General features: G+C 45.5%; 2 protein-coding genes across 12 annotated transcripts in view; both read right to left on the bottom strand.

Moving 5' to 3' along the window:
• The window catches only part of CHCHD6 (coiled-coil-helix-coiled-coil-helix domain containing 6), a 109,165-nt gene extending 102,935 nt beyond the window's left edge, over positions 1–6,230 (bottom strand). For 3 of the 4 annotated variants that reach the window (XM_030228087.2, XM_050979359.1, XM_030228089.2), the window contains exons 1-4: positions 6,036–6,230; positions 4,252–4,381; positions 3,283–3,337; positions 1,916–2,042 (exon numbers count right to left, since the gene is read on the bottom strand). In XM_030228087.2, the coding sequence (XP_030083947.2) occupies positions 1,916–2,042; positions 3,283–3,337; positions 4,252–4,381; positions 6,036–6,212 (489 nt within the window). In that variant the 5' untranslated portion in view covers positions 6,213–6,230. The remainder of the gene's footprint in view (positions 1–1,915; positions 2,043–3,282; positions 3,338–4,251; positions 4,382–6,035) is intronic. The other variant, XM_030228088.2, reaches the window with a different exon arrangement.
• Positions 6,231–7,572: 1,342 nt separating this feature from the next.
• On the bottom strand, positions 7,573–25,349 carry TPRA1 (transmembrane protein adipocyte associated 1). Of its 8 annotated transcripts, none has more exons than XM_018915114.3 (11): positions 25,101–25,349; positions 20,765–20,967; positions 20,485–20,617; positions 17,730–17,816; positions 16,104–16,176; positions 15,057–15,136; positions 13,852–13,962; positions 13,389–13,449; positions 12,205–12,307; positions 11,518–11,598; positions 7,573–10,456 (listed from the first exon to the last, which is right to left on the bottom strand). In XM_018915114.3, exons 2-11 carry the CDS (start codon positions 20,953–20,955, stop codon positions 10,222–10,224), a joined length of 1,155 nt encoding a protein of 384 aa, XP_018770659.2. In that variant the 5' UTR covers positions 20,956–20,967; positions 25,101–25,349; the 3' UTR covers positions 7,573–10,221. The 8 variants fall into 8 exon arrangements, with proteins under 8 accessions (XP_018770659.2, XP_030083857.1, XP_018770657.2 ...); XM_030227997.2 differs by having other exon boundaries at positions 20,765–20,964; positions 25,101–25,125; XM_018915112.3 differs by lacking the exon at positions 25,101–25,349 and adding an exon at positions 24,597–24,779.
• Between the last annotated feature and the right edge of the window lie 425 nt (positions 25,350–25,774).

A 25,774-nucleotide genomic window follows, 5' to 3' on the forward strand; every position in this document is an offset into this window, starting at 1 on the left:
TTGCAGGAGGGCAGGGCTCTACTTTGAGCAAAGTCACATCTTTAGATTGGACAACAAATCCACCAACTTCTTCCCCTTGCTCTTACAGAAGCCAGTTAATTGCATCATGAAGAGAATATTCTCTTTCTAGTGAAAATAGTGTTAATACTGCACCTGCTGACCCAGATGTCCTTTGCAGAGGAGCAACAGTCACCTGACTCAGACATCACTGCTCTGAAGGTGAGCAATCATCCAGCACCCTGTGGTCAGGATCCAATCTGCCAAGAGGAAATTTCCTGCCACACAGCAGCCATTCACAAGCTGTATCTATCCAGGAGAGCAATCTCAGACACCTACCAATCCAATCATACACAAATTTTATCATGGAGACAAAGTACAGTTGGGTCCAAAACCACAAACAGACCAATTCACAGAAGAGAATTTCCTTAAAGACTGTTAACCACCAAAGTGAAAATACAACCTCTTGCTTTCAAAGCCTCTACCTCTTGAAACATCAGAATTTGCAAAGGTATAGGTGGGAAATACTGTTATATACCTGCTCTGCTCTCATGCTCTCCATCAGCAGCAGCTAGGGATCACTGTCAGAGATGGACTATAGCTATAAAGACCTTTACTTTGAACCACTGTCACCATTCTTACATAAATTTTATTTATTCAGTCCCAAAAATTATCTTTATATTGTAACCTCTAAATGCTTCACATTTTCCCTGGGTAGCATTCAACATACAGAAAAAAACCCCAAACCTCATAGGATTCTTCACTTAAATCAAGCACACACACACTGGTTAAGCTACAGATCAGTAGGATGAAAGAACCACAATAAAGACTATCTATACTCCAGTCTGTCCTTTCCCTAAACCATCCTTTCAGTATGCACCAGGCAAGGAGAATTCTCTTGGTCTAGTTCTCTCAATAAAGTTTTAACAGAACAGTCTAAATGAATGGGCAGTTTGATCTCACTGTGGCAAGTGGCCCCACCTCGCTGTCACACCCTGACATCACTGCAGGTCAGGAGAAAGTGGCAGCTCCAGTAAGACTCTGCACTGGTTACAGACAGTACACCATAGGAATGGCACAATGTAAAAGAAAACAATATAAAATAGTATCATGTGAGTATTAAGCACCAGTGGCAATCCCAGTGTACTCTAGTAATTGATAAAAGCCTCTTGCTCTACTCAGCTGTACTTCTGCCTCCAGCACTGCTCTTCTCAGCACTGGTATGACAGGAACCTAATGGGTCATCATAACACCAAGGTGCCTGACTAATAGTAGAAGCTGCAGCAAGAAGTCCCCAAAAGTAAGTCTGCCTGCTGGGCAAGAACAAATTGGTTTGGGAGTCAGTGGTGTGTCAAAAAAAGGTTTATGCTTCCTAGTCCCTAAAAATCAATCCTAAGCCTTCTTCAAAAGGTCACAATACTTGACAGTTTTATAACAGTTCTTCTGTTCCCAGATTTATAAAAGACTCAGACAAATGAAGACATTATTACTTTTTTATTAATTTGTGTACATGCACTATTATACCCTAGGAAAAAACAGAGCAAAGTCTCAGGATGTATCAGGTCAGTAGATTTGATACTGTATATATTGAAACATTTATTTCATACGCTTGAGAGTTCAAGAGAGTTCTCTGTAGCTAGACAAGGACCACATACACACTCAGACCATACTCCCTGCCACTGGTAAAGCTGTCCCCAGCACAGCCATTGTTCATGCCTTGGCAGCATGGAGTGACATGCTGCAAGTGGAGCTTTCAGCTGCACTGTGAGCCAAGTGTTAAGTGATGAGTGAGGTGAGGAATGCTTCAGCCTAAACCCCAGTTTCTAAGCTTATCACATAAATGACATTAAATGAATGCCCTCAAGCAGAGCCATTTTAGCCTGTGCAGGTTGGAAACAGTGGGGGATTTGTTACTCACCAGCTGGGCTGCTCTCTGCCTCTCCTCAATAATGCCAAACCTTTCCCTGGCCTCACTGGCTGCTTCCCTTTCTCTCTTGGCCAGCCGAACCAACTCCTCTTGGACCAGTGTCTGCTCTTGCAAGTACCTGTGTGAGCACCAAAAGCAGAGGGAAGGTCATCAGCAGACTTCTGGCAACAGGGTCATGCCTTGTCATGGAGTACCCAAAACACAAATGCAGAATTTGCCACAAAATCTGCTCACAATCCCATTATCAGCAGGAATTCAAAAGCCCAACAAACTTTAAATATGACCTGCAATTCCAGTGAGGTACAGCTCTGGCAACAACAGCAGGCATAGCACCACATAAGCTTATGCTTGAGTTATATTTAGCTCTATTAAGTATTTAATTATCACCTGAAAACAGTGAAAATAGGAAGCAGTTAGCCAGACAAATAGACACTGCTTTGGAAAAGATCAAGGGACATACAACAATAAAAGGAGTCAGCCAGGCTGACAATGCTGCTCTTTGGCTCTTACACAGGAAAGAAAAATCACACAAAATGCATGCAGCAGAAGCACTAAGAGAAGCCGCCCTGAACTGGAAAAGGCCTCAAAGGGGATTCTCAGGTATTAAAACATAATCATAAAACAGAATCACAGAATTGTTAAGGTTGGAAAAGATCAAGTCCAACCATTAACCCAACACCACTGTGTTCACCACTAAACCATATCCCCCAGGTGCCACATTCACAGTCCTTTTGAATACTTCCAGGAATGGTGATTCCACCACTTCCCTGGCCAGCCTGTTCCAGTGCATGACCACCTTTTCAGTGAAAAAATTTTCCCTCATACCAAACCTAAACCTCCCCTGGCACAACCTGAGGCCATTTCCTCTTGTACTGTCACTTGTTACACCTGGGAGAAGAGATGACCCCCACCTGGCAACAATCTCCTTTCAGGTGCTGTAGATCCATAAGCTCCCCCCTGAGCCTCCTTTTCTCCAGGCTAAACACCCCAGCCAGTCCCACGGAGGTTTGTGCTCCAGCCCCTTCCCCAGCTCCCTTGCCCTTCTCTGGACACACTCCAGCCCCTCAATGCCTTTGTGTAGTGAGGGGCCCAAACTGAACCCAGGATTGGAGCTGTGGCCTCAACAGTGCCCAGTACAGGGGGACAATCACTGCCCTGGTCCTGCTGGCCACACTATTGCTGATACAGCCAGGCTGCCACTGGCCTTCTTGGCCACCTGGGCTCACCTGGACTCATGTTCAGCTGCTGTCAAACACATACTCATTATGCTCAGACTCAAGTAAAACACAGACACGTGCATAGATAGATATATTCCCAAATGAGCTAAACTATGTTTTTTTTCAAGAGCTTCACCTCACCTCCTATAGAGCTCCTGCTCTGCAGTAGAGTCACTTTCCTTTGGTGGCTGAATTCCTAGAAAGGAAAAGAAAAACCTGTGACAACTAATAGTACTACAAGTGTAGTCCTTCATCACATCATAGACTATTTTAGAAGACTTTCATGTTATTCATCAAGAGAAAAAGAAAGTCAAGAAAATTTAAGTTTGATGGATAGAGTTTGAGTTTATGAAACAGACACACCAAGAGCATCACTTTCAAACAGGCACACTGAATAAATCATGCTACAGAAAACTTCTATGTGAGGATATTAACTCCTCAAACCCTTATATATACTGAAATATGAGCATGGTTGTAGACCTACTTTCCATTTCCTTACTCTAGTTCCAGTATGTCTTCCTCTTGACCTCCTTCTCTCCTTGTAATTAAAAGGAATTCCACAAGTGAAGATGAAATTATTTCATGGAGATCAGACCATCCATAAAGCTAATTCTACATTCAGGAAAGACACAGGCTGACAGCAAACAAATCCCTAAAAGCAAAGACCTAGTTCCCTAAATTCATTTTAGTCTGGATGCCTTAAACAAATTCACACTGCTGATATACATCACCAAAGCCTATTTGAGAACCAACAGAAATCAAATACTTTTCTGACATGTAAATAAAGTCAAGTTCAGAAACCAAGTTTTCATCATCCACTTAGCCAGCTGTGCTTGGACAGGTTATCTTTCCCTGGGAGCTTCTTCCCAAAGAATAAAAAGCAGCACTTCCCTCACCCATGCACAATATACATTCTGTGTATGTACAGCAGACAACAAGGCAGCTTGCCAGAAATGAAAAGCAATATATTTCTGCCTTGTTCATTGCATGTTGATCTGAAATGCTGGAAATGTTCCCAGAGTGAAACAGGCTAAGCAAAGAGCTCCTCTCACAAGGGGGTAACTACCAGCATCCCCTGTAACAAGCAGTGGCAGCACCACCCCTCATTACCTGTAGGTCTGGGTTTCCCTTCTACAGCCAGGGAGGAGGGACCTGTGCCATCAGATGCAAGGGGAGCTCTCTGGTTCTCCCTTCTACTTGGAGAGGATCCTTTCATCCTGTTCACTACATCTTCAGTGAGCTGAAACACAGAACCAGCCATGTCAATTTCTGGTGTGTATTTCACTGTGAACCTCCCCATTTGTTAGTTTCTATGATAGCACAGAAGTACTGTCAGTTACCTCACTGCAATGTCCCTCCAGTCCAGGCAGGCAGTCAGCACTTGTATGTTGGCTTCACATTTTTAAAATCCATACCCTATCACTAAGAGACAAAATCCCCAATCTACTGCCTGACCCTAAAAGCTTCACTAGACAATCTTCCACAAACACCAGGAAAGGTGGAGAGCACCCCTAAACAAGTCAACCCTTTGCATAGGGACAAATCTACCAGAATTAGAAGGAAAGGAATAAAGCAGGTTTTAAGTCCATCTTTTCCTCATCTTGCTCCATGCTTGCTAACCCAGCTCAGCAAGGCAGACATGCTGCAACCCATATGACAGAGAACAGCCTCCCACCCACATAAGGCGGCAAACACTTTAGCAGTCTTAACTTCATTTTCACTCCCTGACTTGGGTTCAAACCCATGACAAAGAAAGAAAAGTTAACTTGAAGTTTTCTGGCAATTCAGTCCAAAAGGCTTCTCACAGCACTGTTAAAATTGACCCCTTTCTCCTGCCAAGGTCAGAGGGTCTGCCTGCAGAACAAAACAAAATGAGGCTGTTCCCCACCTAGACTTGCCACAATAGAAGACATATTTTCAGTTATATCACTACTACCCAACTTAACAGCATTTTTAACACCTTCATTTTACATTGTTATCATGCCCAATTCCTGATTTTAAAGACACAAATCCTTGTCTATATCCTGTAAAGAGAAATTAGGCAAAGACAATTTTATCTCCATCAAACACTTAAACAAGGAGATAAGCATAATCTTAGCTAACTTTTGTCAAATTAGTCAAAATGGGATGAAAAATAAGTAGCCACAGCAACACACACTCTGTAAGTGCATTTATGGCAGATTTTAGGGGGAAATCACATAAAAGTATCAAGAAGGAAGAGCAATGAAAATGATGGTAGTAATAAAAAAATCCCAAAACTAACATGTAAAAAACCAAAGAAAAATATTGCCGGGGCGGGGGTCGGGGAATCCTTAATGGTCGCACTACTACTCTCTAGGGCTTGCTTGTTTCCACCACACACACTGGTCAGTTTCCGAGCCAAGGTCAGTTTCCCAGTGTCCCTCCCAGGAACAGCTCCCTGTTTCCAGCTCTGATCCCCCCTGCTCACTCAGCGATGCTCTGCCCGGCCTCTTGGCACCATGAGCAAGGGCAGAGCTGTCTCCTCCTGGATGCCCTCCGAGCCTGGCAGCGCCGTTAGCATCAAACCGCTCGCAAAGCGCAAGGCAGGGACAAAACGAAGTCATTGACCAGGGAGAAGAGGGTTGAGAGCAGAGTTTGGGAGTGCAAATAAAGAGCCGGTGCTGGTGTGCCTGGTAGACAGCAGCCATGCCCAGGCCCCCAGCTCTCCTTCCCACCACTCACTCCACCGCTTCTCCAGCCCCCTAGGTTTCCCTCCCCTCCTCTTTGCTTTCCCCCACCCATCCCTTCCTGCCTCGCTCCCTCCACCTCGCTCCCCTGAGCTCCCGGCCAGAGCCTTCCCCAGCCCGGCTCCCTCCGCCCCGGCCCCCGCAGCCTCCAACAGCCGGCTCCACGGCACCCCCGGGCCGCCTCACCCTGATGCCCTGCAGCACCCGGACTCGGTCCTGCTCGTCCACCTCGAAGGACACCTTCCTGCGGCCCTGGCTGCTCTCGCAGCTGCCCATGCCGTCGGGGGTCGCCCTATCCTCGCCGCGCCCCTCTCCTGCACCGGCTGCCAGCAGCGCCTCTGCCCTCCCAGCCCCTGCCAACATACCCGCTCCCCATTGGCGGCGCCCGCAGGACGGCCAATAGCGCGGCGCGGTGCTGGCGGCCAGGCGCGGTGCACGCTGGGGGATGTAGTTTGTGCCCGGAGCGGGCGGCCCGCTCGGCACCGGGGAAGCGCAGGGCACTAACTCCAGGATAGCGGAGGCTCCAGGATAGCGGAGAGTCGCGCTCCTGTCCCGGTGACCCCGCACTCCACACCGCCCCGGCAGTGAACGAGGCATCAAAACTGCCCGTACAGCTTCCACTGCTACAAGTCGGAGTTTTCCCAAGTTGAGGGAGGATGACCTCCCGTCAGACACGGCAGCTGCGCTGGGAGCAGAATTCACCTCCGCTCCTTCCAGCCACTCTGCTCCAGCCACGCGGTGCCGTCACCTGCCCTGACACACACGGCGGGTCCTGCATAGGTCAGGCCACGGCTGATACAGTCCCCGTTGCCAGGCATGGCTGATCCAACAGCCTAAACCAAAAGAATGAGATAATGCAACCCAGAGGCAGCTGAACCAACAGCTTTGGAGAATCTTTCTCAAACAAGCTTTCTGCATTCCCAGAAATATGGGCCAGTTGGTATCAATGTGCTACTTATCTACTTGGCCCACTGCTGCTCAGCAGTGCCTGGGAGCAGTTTTAACCGTTTAATGCTTATTCCTCACTGCAGTTAATGTGGCAACCAGAGCTTTGCCTCAGAGTGGGACTTGGGCCACCATAGAGTATCTAGGACTCTGCACCCCCGAAATCCCTCCTGGATATTCAGATCTCTTCTAGAGCACATTCCTGGAAGCAGGGAATATTTTGGTTAATTGTGCAGCACCTTGTATGCTGGAGAGTCAGCCCATTGCTAGAGCTCTGAAGACAAGGGCACTGCACTCTGCCCTGTGAGCTGTCCTCACCAGCCAGGAAGAGCACAGGGGGCCTGAAGCTCCCTCCCAGAGCACACTCACCTGCCTCCTGCTCATTTCTTATCGACCACCTGCTCACTTCATTTGATGGTACCCGATTCTAGTACTGAAAGAGCCCATGAACAGATATTCCTTACTCACCTCTTCTGTCCTAAGGGTTTCACAGGCTCACACCATTGCTCTTCCAGGCTGGCGAGTTCTCAACCATGTGATTACTCCTCCAGAAGTATTTCCATAACTGTGATTATTCCTGTCATCCTTCCCTAGGCCTTTGCAGGTGCACACTCCCAGCCAGGTGGCAGACATCACCTGCAAAGATCCAGGGAGGACAGCTGGCAAAGGCAAACAAAACCACATCACACCTGTGCCCACGCCTTTCTGCAATTTTTTTTTACTCTTCAAGTTATTTTTCCTCCCTAATATGTCTCATTTGAGAAATAAAGCATGAACATTTATGCCAAACTTAATTTTATTTATTTTACAAACAAAAATATACATTTATTCTATATTTTCTCTCTTTTTACCACCCCCCACACATAACACATTTTGCTCAAGAACCACTTTAAGATGGCCCAAAGATTTATATACATAAATACATAACAGGAGGAAGGTCAGTCCATGACCTAGTGCAGAAGCTCCTCAGCAGCAGAACATGGAACATTCCAGAAATACTGGAGTCCTGCCAGCAAAGGACAGGATGGATGTTGTCAACCTGCACAAGTGATCTTTCAGTGCTGAATTCAGATAGTAAAAAAGGCAAATTCATAACAGGCTCTTCACATCACCAAGGAGGGCAGGTAATTCCTTTCACTCAGGGTGTTGAAAATCAACAAATACTCCTTGGGATGGAAAACCAGTAGCTCCTTTAGTTCTCAACTGCTTTGAAATCTTCATCTCTCTTGACTCTGTCCAAGGCCCAGGGAAGATTTGCAGGCTCCCCCACCCTTTCTAACCAACAGCAGCTCAGGATCAGAGTGTAAGCAGCATTAGGAGCAGCAGCACAGCAATTCAGGCAGCACATCATCCATCCTTTTTACAGCAAGCAGTCCAGTGTGGCTCAGGCTGACTGACAGCAGTGACAGAGAGCATGGAACACTTCTCTAACGTGACAAGGGCTGACTCGGCCAGCTCCTCATCCAGCCCTTGCAGTCACTGCATGAAATGGAAATGTGACAGGCTGTGACCTACAAGAAACTACTCACCTCTAGCACATAGACAGATGGAAGCCTTTTTTCCCCCCAGAAGTAAATAAAATAAAAATAAAAAAGGGGGGTGAGGGGTTGGGGCACTGTTTGTTTCCAAGGTGCCAGTGCTACTTAGAGGCCTGCAGGGCAAAGTACCCAGGCAGACAGAGAAGCTGCATTGCTCATTAACAAAATAAGATAAGCAAAGGCCTGCATAGTTTTGGCAACCAATATTCATGTTCTTACCCACGTTTTCTTTACCTGTGGTGGGAACACCTGGTAGCAAACACCATCCTCTACCTACTAATGATCCAAACCAGCACCTCCACACTGCACCTTGCTAACTCTTTCCTCAGTATTCTTCAGGAACAGCAGTAAGTTGGGGCAAGAGATTCACACAGTCCCCAAACACTGCAAATTCCCTCTTTCTACCATCCCTAGTGGAAAGCTGCTTACAGCATATCTCCACCTACCTGGAGGACTCAGGTAGGAAAGCACCCCCAAATCTAAAGAAATACACATCTTCACCCTTGGAAAGCACAAGATATCCCAGAAACCAGACTGATGCAGCCTTTATATGAACAGGTGCTGGATTGGAACACCACATCTTGAAACTGCATGCCAGACAGCTCAGACAACAGGAGTCCCTCTTCCAGCATGGAAGAGGTTAGTAAGAAGTTCCAGGAAGTCTTGGAAAGGACTGCTCCCCACATGCACATAAGCATTTTCAACATATTGAGCCATAAAACTCAGACCAGCAGCAGTCCAGGGATCTGAACTGCAATGTAAGAGAAGGACACTGCCAGAGATACACATCCACCTCCCACTGCAGCACACCAGCCAGCTTGATTCTAGCACACCTAAGGTGTTTGAGTTTCCAGTCACTAACTTCTGACAGCTCAGACTCATCATAGGCTTCTGCTCTGCCTCAAGCACCTGAATGTCTCTGGAGCCTTCATCTGCAGAGTCACCTTCCTCCTTCTCAGCACTCTCCGAGCCCCTGCCAGAGCCATGAAGCAGGGTACAGATAGAAAACACACCCACCTCAAAGGTTTTACTCCTGAAACTCAGCCCTGATTCAGTGCTGTTACTTAGATTTTCCTGTGAGCTCAAATGCACAGCACTACAGCCTCCAGAGACTGGTTCACAGCTCGTTCAGCTCTGCTAGACAGCAGCACTGTTTGTCCTTCTGTCTCCCTACTGTTCAGTCACTTCACATCCATGCTGTGGGCTACCAGTCTTCACCAAACATTCTCTGGGCACAGAGAACAAACAGTTCATTCCATTTCATACCTCTTTTTCCCCACACAGAGAGAACATTCCTTTTAACCACTAGCAACTCCAACTCACAATTTACAACAGTGTTAGCTGAAACCAAGGGTGAGCCCCAGTGACCAGCTTCCCTCATCAGACACTATCACCACCTGTGCTGTTGCATTCTGGCAAGATGCAGTCAGCCATGCTGCTTGGCCCAGGAACATCGTCTTTGGTTTCAACCACCAAAATCTTTCTATATATGTACAACACAGCAGTCAAATCAGCACCCTCAACCCTAAACACCATTGCTCTAAGTGAGAAACAAGTGCTTTAAGTCACTGAAAAGGAAGAGGTGCCAGCCAGGGCTATCTTCTGGGTCATATTCACATGTGGAACATGAAAGATCAGGAAAGTTCAGTGTTTAAAGGTTTATGAACAAAACCGCTCTACATTGTTCTCATGTAGCAATAGAAAGTGTTCTTCCCGAAAGGGTTTGGGCTGCCAACTTAGTTCCACGATAGGTGTTGGAAATCCTAAGGACAAGAGAAAAGCCATGGCAGGTAGCCAAGGACAGATTTCCAGCGGACATCCTAAGAGCTGTGGTATCAGGGAGTTTGGAAGGAAAGAAATGAGGCATCATGTGATTCAGGTGCCCTGCCTCAGGCATTGATGGATTTCCAGCGGTCACTGTCTATGCTGTTGATGCTGCCCACGTGGTATGGCATAGAGGCCACATCATCCAGGTAGGCTGTGGTGTCAATCTGAGTGCTTGAGTAGAACCCAGCATCCATTCCTTCCTTCTTGGCAACAGCATAAGGGTGGGGTAGGTGCACATCCACATCCTCAGGTTCATCCACCTGACACTTGTAGGAGAAAAGGATCTTCGGTTCAGACCTGGAGTGATGAAATATTTAAGATGCATGTTTTACCAATGGGGTATCACAGCTACCTATCCTTAACTGATACTCATCAGCATTAAGAAATTGTGCATTCAGACCTCAAACACTCTCTAAATGAGCTTTTGGTCTAGAAATTTGTGGCAAAGTAATTGCCATAAAGTAATGCTAAATTAAGCTTTGGATGAAGTCACTTAAGACAAATAAAAATCCTGATTCCATGGGGGAAGAGTTCTCATCTTTGGGAGCTTTGAATTAGTGAGGGCAACAGCACCCAAACTACTACTGAACTCTACAGCAGCCTGGCTACTGACACAAAAATGAGTCAGAACAGGAGTACACCTTAAGTTCTACCTGTGCACCTCATGAAAACCAAAATACAAACACTTTTAGATCAGCAGTTATCTTTAACTCCAGACAATGTTCCCTTCTAATTTCAAAGGGATGCAGAGGTATATTTTTATATTCTAAAAGCAGTATCTTCTTAGCTATTTTAAAGCCTGCTGTTTCCTGGTAATGACCAACAAATACTAAATCCTACACTAAACCACTCGTTTTTCCACCAAGGTGCAGTTCCTGCGAGTGGCCACACGGTGGCGACACCGGCCTGAGAAAAGACCTTCCCAGGGCCCTTCACGAGCGAGTTCTGGGCCCATGCTAGAGTCCTCGGCCAAATAGCTACTGAACGCCCTCATCCTTTCTGCAAATTTACCCCGAAACCCACCCAGAACACCGTTTAAGCTCCCAGGACCCAATTCCTCATTAAGCATTTAGCTATCAACTTCAGCAGAAAAACTCTGTACTGCAAATGATGCTGAAGAAGTGATCCTCTGAAATGTGTGAGGAATCCAGCCATCAGCTCTGCATACAAAGGAGCCCTGCATAGAAGTGAACATCCCCAGGTCACAGAAATTCTTCAAGGGCAGAAATTAAGACTGGTTCTCTAACCGGCATTCTAGTTGCTGTCTTCAATGCACAGATTGAGAGAACCTGAGCCTGAGTGCAAAACACTTAAATGACAATATATACCCATCTAAACTCCTGTTCCTGGCTACTCACCCAAAGAAGCCTTTCAGGAATGCCACATAGATGAGAGGTGCAAAGAAGCTGAAGTAAAGGAACGTGGTAGCATCAACACAGCTGTCAAAACCAAAAGGGAACATGAAGGGATTTAGTACTCAAACACAATACAGCTGGGTAACACCACTCACATCCTCCCAAAGAATCCAATTTCCCTCCAAAGTGTCCAGAGATCAAGAAAAATCATGCTAAACAAATTTAAACTGATGCAAAGTAACAGCCATGGTCATCAACATATGTCACTGCTCCTAGACACCCAGGGGAACTGTGCCAAAACCCAAGGTCTGACCAAGAGCAGTCTCAGTACTCCCAATTTTGACTCACAGATGTGACACTGATCCCTACCTGAGACTCCAGGTATAAGGGTGTCTCCATATTTCTAACAAACAGACAACTTCCTCTCTTATTACCCACTAATGGCCAGACATCAGTGGATTCACACTATTATTCTCACTCAAGACAACAGCAGCACACGCAGCTCCACAACCTCTCCACTGGGGAGTTTCCTGATTACTTAGAGGTCTTTTGGCACAAACCAGAACCAAGAGGTTTATTCCTTCTTAGGAACACACCACAGGTTTGTTTTCTTAGGAGAGGCAGTGTTAAAGGACACTCAGATACAACACAAGATCCAGGGCTGCAGACCTCCTCCCACAGTGTACATACCACAGTCCTTCTATGATATCCACACAGAGGAGGGCACTGCCCAGGCCCTGCACCAGGTTCAGCAGTGCCAGAATGCCAGCATAAATATAGAAACTCTTCCTGGCTGTGGGAAAGACATGGACACACGTGAAGCTCAACCTCAAACTCCAGACCCATGGAAATCTGTTTGATGGAGATGCCAAATCCAACAGAAGCTTCTCACCACCTTGTCTCTAAGAGCTGCTGAAGAACTAAGACTGCATTTTCCTATCCCATGCTGGCAGGATTGATGGTGGTAAAATGGACTAAACCATACCCTCCTGCATGTGTATATGCACACACAAGATGGGTTTTGAGAGCAAAGTTACAGCAACACATGCAAAGATTTAATTTGAAAACATCTGGAACCAGTGTCAGTCACATAACTGACTGAAAGGAAAACTAAACAAAACCCAGCTGAACCAGAAGCTGTGCCCTTCCAATGTACAGTACTAGTAAAACTGCTCAGGAGACCTCAACAGCGTAGCAGGGTATGCTGGACACCAGGCAGATCAGGCCAAGGACCTGTGCCTGTGACATGTGACATACAGATCCCCCTCCCTCAGGATACCCACACAGCAATGTTAACACTAGGTAGAGAAGACCTTAATAACAATAATAAGCTTAATAAGAGCTTACAAACACCTTAATAACAGCTTCTGTTTATTCAAGAGCCACAGATATTCTGCAACAACAGCAAAAACCAAACAAACAGAAGCATTTACTTACAAAAGTAAAAGCCTAGATAAAAATTGTTGAGCATCTCTTACTTAGCCTTCCCTTCCCAGGAGATGACTAGCATCCACACTTTAACATCATGTGTGCATTTCAAAGGAAGCTGTTATTAAGAAGCCATTTCTTAAGGCTCCCAGAAGATTATATATTTACATTATACCTGCATCATTAACTGAGCAGTAAGTCTTATTTTCTTAATGTAATTGTTTAGCTACTAAAGTAGCAGTATAACTGCTCTTACTCTGCTCTACAAAAGACACAACATACTACTTTTTCTAGGGATAAGTTACCAGCCCTTTGCCATGTTATCTAAACTCTGAGACATGGAATGCATCTGCAGCACAAGCACACACAGGAACCTTTTACTCCCATCTATGCTTTACCCTGATGCTGTATCCATCTATACTACGGAAAACACAACAGTTACCTACAGGGCAAAGAAATCCGGTCTTTCAGAGGAGTTTTTGGCAGAATCACCACCAAGGAATAAACCTGTTGAGACAAAGAACCAGCAGTTCCATGGCTGATTGGTAACTCAACTCAGCAATCTTTGCAGGGATGGCCTGTGGAATTATGCACTCCCTATATGTCTCAGGGCAGAGGCACAAACACTTAACATTAAACACAGTACAGACTGAAGGCCCCACAACTCCCCCCATCAGCACAAAACAGCTGAGAAACACAGGAGGGAGGAAAATCTGAGCTCAGCTAGAATACAGCTTCCACCACTGCCACTGCACCTTTATTGCTTCAGCTTCCCCACCACATGAGAAGAGATCCATGTTGTGCTGCAGGAGGGGGATTAGGGCATTATTGTACTGAGATCACCCTCCTTGCTCCATTTAGAAAATACAAAGAAGCTATCAAAGTGCATAACACATTCCCAGTATTTACCAGGAAGAAGAAACAAGAGCTGGCAAGCCAAAAGTGTCTCCCACCATGGCCATAGATATTGAAGTCTTCTGCTGAGAGGTGGGCATCAGGGTACAGGATTTCTAGGGTGCCCTAGGAGAGAAGTGGCACCAACATGGTTCTGTTACAAGCTGTATCCTCACTTAAATGCATACTTAGACAAGGGACACTATGCTTAAAGAAGTTCAGAAAGCAGCTGGCCTGTCCCCCACCCCCAACCCAACCAAGCCCAGCCCAGACTAAGTTACACTCACACAGAATAGGAAGAAACTGCAGACAAGAAGTGAGGAGAGAAAGAGTGGCAGGAATCTACATCTGAAGCAAACTGTCACCAGTGACATTACAGAAGAGAGACTGAGGTGGACAGAGGATGCAAGCACTTTTCTGTCTAAAATAAACCAAGAGCTTCATTTCCATATTTAAAGTAGACCTTTCTGCTGAAACATCCAGAACACAGTCAGCTTGGGAAAGGACACTGTATTGTTTAGGAGTTATCCATATAGACAGTGGAGAGCAAAGTGCTTGTAAGCACTACCGAACCCAGATATAGCTCCAACACTTGATATTTTATGAGGCTCCTCCAGCTTTATCATGTGGTAATGATCAGCTCACTGCCTCTGCAGCCAAGAGCTTGGTCCCAGAACAAAGCTCTGTGTGTTATTCTGGCACTGCCCTGAGTATAGAGACATGGGCTGACCACTGACATGCTGAGGAGGAGAATGAACCCAGACACAGATTGCATTGTTCAGGGACATGAAGACATGCCTAATAAACTGAGCCAGCAAGGCAGCTGCTAATCTGAAGAGAAGCAAGAGCTCTCAGCTCTCAAAGATGCAGCAGACAATGGCACTGCACTGCCCTTACTTGGGAAACACATGGTTTTCATGGCCCTTGAGGCCAGATCCAGAACTAGTGGCTCAGGTGTGGAAAACCTCACTCTTGTTCCCAGATTCACTAAACAAAGCAATCCATCCAAACCACATTTCTTCACCTTACCTGAGCAATTTATGCAGAAAAGTAGACAAGCAGATACTATCTGCTTATACACTGCCACAAGCATTCAGTCTTCCTCCAAAACCTCATCTAAAGAGCAAAGCTGCCACTTTCAGATAGGGGTCACACACTTGACTGCTTAACTTCAAGCAAAGTTCCTTCTTTTGCAAATTCTTCTGCTGCAGTGTACTCACCTGGGTGACAGAATATGCCAGAGACAGCACAGTGGTGATTGCCAGCACACGTTTCACGCTCGACTTGCTCTCCAGGTGACCTGTAATTATGGGGTATGGAAATGACTCAGGATGTAATCCTAGCACTGGTTAAAAGCAGTTCCTTTCAGAACCAATAAAGCAAAACAGTTTTACTTCCAGAGGCCTTCAAGGGAAAGTTAAAGCTCACTAAACCCTATTTGGAGAGTTGAGCCTTTCACAAACAAAAATCCTATTTACAAAACAATAGATTTTAACTTGCTTTCCTCCTGTCCACACTAAGAGAAAACAACTAAGTCCTTCTGCTGGGGTTACAGGAAAGGAAAAAAAAAATAATTACTCCAGCATCAAGTACAAGTACACTGAGATGTTATAAAGCTGCTTCTCAGGGAGAACAGTTGATGGGAGGCTGGGGTAGAGAAATCTGTACTGGAATATACTAAAGTAGGCAATTTCCAAAGCTCCTTCCAATCTAAATTATTCTATGAGCCCTCAAAAGATGAAAAATGCACTGCTCATGTGTCCCACTGACATGTGCCACAGTGACACCACCCTCTCCTCTACCTCTGACCCACAGGGAGAGGAATTTTCACTTGCATAACTGAAAAACTGAAGATAAAGCATTTGAATGCAACCAGGATAGATCAAACCAATTAAGGATGGGATGAAGGGGATAGAAGGGCCCCCAACAGAACTACCTTAAATAAAATGAGGTTGAAGCAAATTAAAATGAGGTTGAAGCAAATATCAGACTGTTGTTCTTGACATAAAAATTTTACCTAAGCAGTATACTCCATCATATGAGTGCAGAACAAAGCAAGCAAATATAAACCCTTAAATCACACAAACCATTGATCTGTAAGTATAATGAGGCCTTCAGCCACTTCTAACTAAATGTCGACAATTTGCCCTTTGTATTTATTCTATAGCCTCTTCTCTTTATACAATTAGCATCACCATACACTTACAAATGCAACCTCTGTGGAAGGAAAGGCAACAGGAAACAACCACAGCACTCCTGACACATACCAAAGGCAAGGCCTAGGATCACCACACTCAGCTCAATCGCCAGAAGGAAGAACCTTGTGATCTCCCACAGGATCTGAGGGATAACAGAGACCAAATAAACACAATTAGATGAAGCCAAGAACCAGTTTGGAGTTAATGAAGCAAACTCCAGGGGACAGCAGCCTCTGAATGGTTGGTCATTTCCACAAACCCTTCTCATGCTTCGCAGGGATACTGATCACATGCTTGTTCCAAGCCCTGTTCCTGCCTGTGGAACAGAACAGTTGTGTGGGAACGAGCAAATAGCAGCTCTACAGAGAGGAAGTGGCCATGGCTTGCCTCAGTTGAGGATTTGTCATTTGTTTCAGATGTGTTCTTGCTGCTGTGCTCCCAAAGAGCACAAGCCCATGATGACCTCAAAAGTAAAATATTAAACAAGGCCAGTTCTTAAAGTAGTAGATCTGCCTGAACAAACTGTTTTCTGCCCTCTTCCAAAGCTACTGGTCCTTAAATCTAAAGCATATTCAAGTAAAAAGCACACCCCATTCCAGACCAAAAAAAGGCAGCTGAGGCAATTTTTCAGGGAGTCATGCAATAAATCAGTGCCAAACCTAGAACAAGCACCTAGATTCTGGCTTATTAACCCTTTACCTCTGAACACTGAATTGTACTCTCTTGAAGACATGTAATATTTTAAGAAGCATTGCATAAGACACATCTAATCCCAGCAAATACACAGTGTGTGTGCATATATATAAGAGAACACAAAAGAAACATAATAGACAGAATTGGACATGTTTACAGAAAAAACAGTCAGAGTATATGTAGTGTCCTGCTACATGATTTCCCACTTCTTGCACTTAGCAGCAACAGCACAGCTGAACAGAAACACCTTTCCGCCTCTTAATTCATTATTCAAGTCCTGGACCTACATCTGCTGGACAGAGGTGAATGGAAAATGCTACAAACATCTAGCTACTTGCAACAGCAGCTCAGCACAATGCTTTGACAGTAACATTAAAAGGACAAGCAAGGAAACCACACTGATCCCAGAGAATAAAGCCCAATGACCTGTAGTCTGTAGGTGACTCTTGTAACAGCTCAAGTACTGCAGAACTTTTTGTTTTAAGTAATATTTTGCTACAAGTCAAATTACTACAAAGGAACAGCACATACAAAGATTATTTCCTGTTCACTAAAGGTTCACCCTGTGCTCAGGGAGGTTGCAAGGATGTTCAGGTCTCAGTCTCAAAGCGGAAGTTGGTTTTATTTGCATACAATACAAAAATTTCAACGTTTTCAAAGAGCCACTGGAATACTACAAGAGTAACAAAGGCCAGGTCTTGCCTATCCATTAAAGGTATCTGAATGTTTACCTCTTGCAAAAGAGACTCATTTAATCCCTGTAACAGGAAACTTTTGCTGCCACTATTTGTGTGTCTATTTTAGGAAATCCATTGTTTTACCATTCTGGATGTTGTGATGATTTAGATCCAGCTATCAAAACAGGATTCCACAGTACACATACCCAAGAGTACTGCAAAAAAAGGCACATTCTTCTTGTACACACGTAAGAGGGAAGCCAGAGCAGATTGCTGTGATCAGAAGTTTACAAAGCACAGCCTCTAATGTCAGTGTTGCACCTACCTTGTCAGCAACCATGGCAGCATCAGAGGCGCTCACAGTCATGGAGACAACAGCTCGGGCAATGCCAACTACAGCCACCACAAATACCTGCAAAAAAAGAGCAAAAGTGAGCTCATGTCAAAAGGCACATAGGCAGCAGTGATCAGAAACCGTTTTGGAACACCACTTTCAAGTCAGTTTTCCAGGCTGATAATGTGTACTAAGAATTTCCTGAAGCAGACTAGAGTTAATTTCCTGAAAAAGATTCCTCAGACCCATTAGATAGGAGCAGTGCCTTGGAATTTAGGAAGGAACAATTGTCTCAGCAGTCAGATTAAGCTCTGAAGAGTTCTTCACCCAATCTTTACAACAGTATCTTTAGTCTTCCCTTCCTTCCACTGGGGCAGGGGAGGAGGAAAAGCAACAGACAGAAAAACATTACAAAACCTCTGAATTACAAAACCAAATGGTTGGTATGCGTAACTAAACCATTCATATCAGATAACAGAAACCACTCAATACCAACTACCACACTACACAATTGTGGCAAAACTAAACCTGCAGCTCTCTCACTCTGTACTGACAATGCTTAGGAATGCAGAGGAAAAGTCACCTGCAGCCACCAGCTTTAAAATATCTTACCCTGCTGCAGAGTGCAACATAGAGATCCCCACCTCACTTCATATACCACTGAAGTATGACAGCTCAGAAAGGCTCAGTTTCTCTGTGCTGTCACAGCCACACTATGCAATTAAGAGCTCAATTGGATGTATCTACACTCCACAGTGCAGACTTACACTCTAAGAAAGTGAATTTTTCCAGACAGTATTCTCTAAATATCACTCTGATCCTAATGGTGAAGGTATGAGACAGCCAAACCTATCAGAGAACCAAGAGTCCGAGCTGATTCTAAGGTGGTTGCAGAATGGAAAGAACCAATAAATGACCCACAGATGAGTTTCTCTCTCTTAGAGGAAGAAGGGACAGCAATGGCAACAGAGAATATAACAATCCCTCCTGGGGTGGAAAACTCCATGACAAAACACTGACAAAAAAGATGGGTCCCTGCATATAATGGTATTCTGGAGCTGCAACAGCTCATTGGAGAGGAACACACATCTTTTTATTTCCTCTCTAAGCACATAGAGACTCTTCCCAATCTGTTAACTCCACATTAATCACCAACTCCACAAAAATCATTCCTCTAGAACATGACAAACAGCCAGTTCAAAGGAAGACCTCACAGAACACACTTCCATCTTCATTTCCCAATAACATACTCAAGAAATGAGTATAAAACTGAGTTAAAGCATTTTCCTCTAAGACTGTGTGTTGGATTTGGCTGGGATAGAGGAAATTTCCTTCACAGTAGCTGTTATGGGGCTGTGTTTAGGATTTTTGTGCTGAAAACTGTGTTGATAACACAAATGTTTTCATTACTGCTGCACTGCACCTACATAGAATGTAAGATAATTTTTGCCTCTTATCCCACTCCAGCAACAAGTTCATGCTCAGCACATAAAGACAGGAAGAAGGAAGGAAAAGACTTTCAGAGTAATGGTGTTTGTCTTCCCCAGTAACCATCACATGTGATAGAACCCTGCTTTCCTGGAAACAGCTAACCACTTTCCATGGGCAGGCAGGTGTTAAGTGAATGCCTTGCTTTGCTTTCTCTGTGGCAAAGCTTTTGCTTTGGCCTATTAAACTCTATCTCAACCCACAAGTTCTCTCACTTCTAATCTTCTGATTCTCTCCCCTGTTCTAGTGAGGGAGAGTGAGAGAGCAGCTCTGTGGGGCTGAGTTGCCATCCAGAGCATTAAGTTCACTTTCCTCCCTTTGGTTTATCCAGACTTTTGTGTTTCAAAGCCTTTGGCACAAAGCTGTGCCAACGTGCATTACTGGAAACAGGTAGGAAGGCTTAAATCCAGACTGGAAAGGGAAAATAATATTTTTAAAAGGTTGAAACATTTGTATGCATACCTGGTCATCCAAAACCGTGCCAAAGCCCAAAACCCCAACTCCTGGCTTGAAAGGGCCAACAAAGATTCAGGCTACTAGGGCAAGCCAGGATATCAAAAAGCTTCTGAATGGTATTTTTAAACAAATTCAGGTAAGCCCTTAGCTGCATTTATGATGTCCTGTAAGCAATATCACAGGGCATCACAGGACTGGTGAGAGGAGAATAGCAAGATCTTTGATGTTTGTGAACTGTAACTGTACTGAATATTCTGTCTCCACCTTAAGAACGATAAAAGAATATCAAGTCAGGGCCACTTTGACATGATGTGAAAGAAACTAAGAGGGTTGGGTTTCTGCATTCCCAGACTAACTAGAACTCTGTCACATAACCATTTTCTCCAGCAGATGACCAAGCTTTTCAACAATTTGACACAAATTATTCTCCTTTCACTACCTCAATGGAAAGCTGGGTTTGCGTCCCATACTACTTACTTTGCAAGGAGCAAAGAAAGCATAAGATACAACATTCCAAGACATCAAAGCAAGAAAAGAAGAAAAAAGGAAAAGGAAAAAGTGAAATCATCAGAGAAGAACAAAATCCAGCAGATCTGGCCCCAGAACCTATTAAAAGCTGAATTCAAACTGTGAAAAAAATGTCTACTTCTTGTAGTACACCTTCAACTAGCAGACTGAAAGCAGGTAAAGCAGATTTTATCCCTGCAAGAGTTGGTCTAGGCTCTCTCCACTAGTTCAGTGATACTGTTCATGAGTGATAATAAAAACAACACTCAGTTCAAAGGCGCAGAGTGGTACTCACTAGTATGTAGAATGTAGTAAAGATTGGGCTGGAAGTGACCCGGATTTTGGCCCTGGCAGAGGGCAGCTTCCAGAGGAGAAACATAAAGAAAAGCACATTGGGAACCAGGAGCAGAAGATCCCAGTAGCGGACTCTGAAAGAAAGTAAATAAAACAGGTTTTATCCCTGATCTTCAGCCTCTAGAAAGGAAGGCACCAGCCCTGGTCCCTTCTCAATCAAACTGAGAAACAAACGAAGCTCTTTCCCTTGGTCCAGGGTCAGACCATTTCCTCCAACTCACCTGGACTTTCCAATGTCTTCATAGAGCAGCAGCAGACACTTGTGCGGCACGGTGATGTTGGTGTCGTTGATCACGTGTGTTGTCATTGGGGAGAGAGTTGTCACATTATCCAGCGCTGTCACCAGGGCAGTCGAATGTGTGATGTTGTCAGACACAGAGAATGTCATCACAGACATCATGGACTGGAACATCCTGCCCTCCTTCTGGTCCAGATCAAACAGAGCAAGACAACCACAGCAGAGGAAAAAAGGCAACATTAAATCAGTTGTGAGTCACAGCTAAAAAAACACATCCTTGACATTAAGCCCCTGCACAACTGCTTCCTGCTTGGTACAGCCAATTATCATCATGTCAAAGACTGCATTACACAATGAAATGCCACCTGTCCTAAGTCTGCACACAGCCACTAGGTTGGTCATTACAAAACCACACTTTGATATCAGAGTAACAAGCACCTTCAAATGGTGCCATTTGGGATTAAATTTTGTCATTCTTTGAGCTCTGGCAGATTCCTAGAAGAAATCAAGACTCAACAGCAATGTATGGCAACATCAGAGAGAGACAAAACCCCTACTTTACCAGGACATTTATTCTTGGTCCCAAGATCAAGAAGTGATAGTCAATAATTTGATTTCAAAGAAATCAAAGAAAAAATTAAATCAAAACTCCAAAGAAAAAATGGAAGTCCCTCCTTAAATCCCACTGCTGTTACCAACTCTGAAGTCAGAGCAGGGAGAGCCTCACATACACCCACCTAAAGGAACTGTACAGTCTTTACCTTTCAAACCCAACACTGGCAAAAACCAACATGCAGCATTCTTTTTCTAACCCTCTGCAAGACACCAGAACTATTCTATTTTTGAGCAACTCTCTTCCCACCCTAAAGTAGAATCCTGACTGTTAAGGTACTTCAGTAGCTACAAGCTGAATACAAACACAGGGTGCAATCACCTCTCCTGACAACCCCCAAAAGAGAGATCAGACAACCCACAGATGCAGAAATGATAAATCTCTGACAGCCAGCGTCTTAAAGATGCACACTGCCAGGGACAGCACTTGAACAGTCTGTGTGTTATAGCTAATCCAGGATTTATTTTTAAAAAATTCTCCCTGTTTGACTCCAGTCCTGACTTGCGTGGTGAAAACTGACAGCCCCCATGACAGGGCTCAGAAGGTATTTTCCCTTAGAGGTTCTGAATGAGTCACAAGCTGGAAAGCAACAGCACAGCCCTGTGTCATCTGCTGAGCTTTCAGAGTTCAGCAGCACCTTCTTCAGAGACTTGCTTGAGACTGTCAGTCTTAGGCTCTTCTTTCTCCTCAGAGGCTGACACTCTTCCCTGGTTCTCTAAGGGGCAAGGGAATCATCCAATCCTCAGCCAACAAACCTTCCCTTTAATTCAGCCCTACTGACAGACACTGCCTGATCTGGGATTTTCTTTTGTGACTACTGTATGCTGTGCTGCACGAGAAGCACCACAGTAAATAAACACACAGATCTGGAAGGAGCAGCTTTGCTCAAAGAAGGCAACGCCTGGGCCAAAAAATTTTACTTCTAAGTAGAAGTTCCAGCGAATTACTTTCACATTCCAAACTCATCTCTGGAAATGCCCTCTCTTCCCTCCAGCTACTCACTTCTCTGAACTGCTAAGAGAAGAATTTTCTCTGAACAATTCTAGTCCGCTCTCTTCCTCTGTAACACCACTACATGTCAGTAGAGCTGAGGTCAAGAACAGTCACATTTGTCAGCACAGAAAAATTTCTACATGATTTTATTAAAAGCTGGGGAAAAGTAAAGAAGAATCTCACAGACCACAGGCAGAATAACACTATCAACTGTGAACCATCACAACCTCCTAGTAGCTCTTCTGGGACAAAGAATTCCATCTGCCTGACACACTGAAAAGAGCTCAAGTATAAAGCTGAGAGAGATTTACATTAGCAAAACAACTTCTTATGAAAAGAGCAAGCAGACTCCATTATTTTTCGCCAGAAGCCACCACTATCACACAACAGCAGCTGCTGATAAGGAGAAGGGTTGGCCACATTTAACAGAAGTCCAGTCACAAGGTTTTAAAGGGCAAAGCAGAATCAAGCTCACCTCTCAGCCAGGCTGCTCACTACAGCCTGGTACTTGTATTCTTACTCCCCACATAAAGTGTACACAAAGCAGAGCAACAGAACAGCCAATGTGATAAGAGAGGGCAGCCAAGACTACCAGACAGACAGCACTGTGGTCATGCTTTTCTAATAGCTAAGGCCTACAGCAAGGATATGGAGAACTGGCCCACTCCTGTCCAAATCAACAGCAAAAATCACACAGCAACAGGACCAGGAATTGATGGAAAGGATCCAACTAGGGATCAGCAATACTGCTCCTTTCAGCACACTGTCCTTGCCCTATCTAGTCCTAAATAAGTCCTGCCAGCTGAGCATATCCAAGAGTTCACTCACCATACCCTGCCTCCACAGGACTGCCTGCTTCAGCCAGCCCAGCCCATGGGGGGTAAAATCACCCCAGAGCCATGTGGAAAGAAACCAATGCTGCTGTCATAGTCTCCCCTTTTCATCCAGCAGGCAGCTCTGTAGACCAGAACACAAAATAACATGTTTTCCTACACTCCAGATGAAGTCAGGCTGATTTGGTGAAGGCCAATTCCTCAGTCCAGGCCCTGGACAAGCTGTATTCAGACTAAGAAACATGGATATGATTCCTGGGCTGCAGTGACAGAGCACTGGGAAGGGCTCTGCTGCACCTTCACAGAAATGTTATCATACCAATGCTTACTGGTCCTTGAATCATGGCACTGTAATACCAGAGCTCAGTGAAATTTAGACCTCATCACTGGCATTGTCTGTTCCTTCCAAGCCCACCTACAGAAAGGTGAATTACAAACTGCACAAGTTGCACCTCTAATAAAAAAATCAAAACTTTTCTGTCTTTCTGTAAGCAGCATCAGAAAGTCTCTTAAGTACAGATCATGACAGGATTAAGACTGCTTATTATGATACTGTATTTGTGCAATAAAAACTGCACTGACCAGATCCCTGCTCAAATAATAAAACTGTTACTTCAGTAACTTAAACTCTTAAAATACCCCAGAACAATACAAGTAAAAAAAAAAACAAACAAACCAAAATCAAGCCCACCACCACCATCAACAAAAAAAAATAGCTTTTTTTTTTTTTTTGGTTCTCTCACTTCCTTTTTAAGAAATCACTTTAACCCTCTGTTTTAGTCACAAGAGCTGCATTTTTCATTTCACTCTTAGAATTTAAGACAGGGATTTTCCCTCAGTAATTGAAGCGCTCCCTTCCAGTTTCACCCTCACATCTCGTTCTGACCTAAGCTTAAAAAGAAAGGAACTACAACGAGGAAAAAAAAAAAAAAAAAAAAAGAAAAATATCAAAAGCAGAAGTATAAACAATAAGCCCAAAGCCTCAGAGACAGAGAACCATGGCCCAGAGGTGGATTACAGAAATACATATCCTGGGGTTTTTTCTGTTTTGGTTTTGATTCCTGTGGAAGGCGGGTGCACAACACGTAAGGAAAGTAGCAGAGCGCGGTCACTCGGTTCCAGGCTGGCGAGGAGGCGCCGCCTCTCACAGGAGCAGCTGAGCCCCGCTGCAGCTCCAGCCCAGCCTTCAGCGGGTCAGGGGTGCCCCGGAGGCTCAGGCCATGGGGCTCTAGGAGGCCCTGGGAGGCCCGCGGCCCCCGCGCAGCACGGCCCCGCCGCCCCTCTCTGAGGCGCTGCAGTGTCGCTGCCTCCCTCCCTCCCCACTGCCCCCCTCCCGTGGCCCCGCTCCGTCCGTACCCACCGGGTCCCGTTCGTACCCAGCCCCGCTCCCGCCGCCGCCGCTCAGTCCCGGGGTCCCGGCCCCGCCATCCCAGCCCCGACCCTGCCGCTCCCCTCAGCCGGGGAGCGTCGCTGAAGGGAGACCAGAGCGCAGCGCCGCGCAGCCAGGCGGAGATGCGGCCGCCACAGCCGGGACTTATCGGCCGAGCCCAGGGGCGCTATTGAGAGACGGTCCCCGAGAGGTCCGCGGCTGGACCAATCAGAGAGCGGGTCCTGTCAAAGGGCCCGAAAGAGGTGGCGGAGCGAGCCAATAGAAAGAGTCAGGAGGCGGGACTAAGGGGGCGGGTCCGCCGCGCTTTAAAGGCGCCCCGTCCCCCACACACTTGTGGGTCTCCAGCCCGGCGGAGAGCGGAGGCGGTGGGCAGGGAGGCGACCCCGGGACTGGTGGGTCCGGCCGTCTCCGTTCTGCCCGTGCAGGGCAGGCTCTGCCCTTTCCAGCCCCATCCCACCCCAGAACGAGCGCTCTGCCATCCTGCACCCACCGTCGCACTGCTCCGGGCGGCCCGCACGATCCAGCTCCGCGGGAGTTCTGCACGGCCTCAGGATGCAAGGCAGGGCGGTTAATAATTAGGGAGATCCGATAATAAGTTCCTGCAGGGGAGAATGATTAACAACCTGTGAGTTTGGCTTGTAAGGAGAGTTCAAAGATGACTGAAGAAACTCGGCGCAGCTTGGACAACAGCTGCTGAAGGGAAATGCAATCAATAATTAGCAGGATTTCGAGGTGCCAATACCAGACGGACAAAAGAGACGCTCAGTATCGTAAACAAGGAAGCAAATGTGACAAATGAGCCAAGATTTATTTAGGAAATTAAAGGAAATAACCAGCTAAGCACCAGCACGTTATTCTGAGCAGTAAGAGCTGACTGACAGGGAAGTTTCAAGGAGAATGTTTTTTATCTGAGTCATTGCAAGGACTGGAGGATACATTCTGGCACGGGTTTCTACCTGTGGCTCACCTGTGGCTGCAGGGTTTGCTTCTGTAGGAATGAAAGGCTTTTGCTATGCTGAAGTTTGCTGTACAGAGCCTACATCTCTTTAGAAGATCCCTACCGTGGTCAAGTTTGCAGGTCCTGTACACAGAAGGTTCCAGGCCCTCCTCACACACAGATAGATCTTCCTTGGCTTAAATCTGCTTGATCCTCTTCTTAGGTCA

This window comes from Serinus canaria, chromosome 12 (genome assembly GCF_022539315.1).
Source record: "Serinus canaria isolate serCan28SL12 chromosome 12, serCan2020, whole genome shotgun sequence".
Classification (NCBI taxonomy): Eukaryota; Metazoa; Chordata; class Aves; order Passeriformes; family Fringillidae; genus Serinus; species Serinus canaria.

Excerpts from the sequence above, each read along its gene's own strand:
- TPRA1 (XM_050979272.1), bottom strand. Across the intron at positions 20,618-20,764 it reads GAAGACATTGGAAAGTCCAG|AGTCCGCTACTGGGATCTTC; the intron begins GTGAGTTGGAGG and ends ACTTTCTTTCAG. Across the intron at positions 17,817-20,484 it reads TTACTACATTCTACATACTA|GTATTTGTGGTGGCTGTAGT; the intron begins GTGAGTACCACT and ends CTTTTTTTGCAG.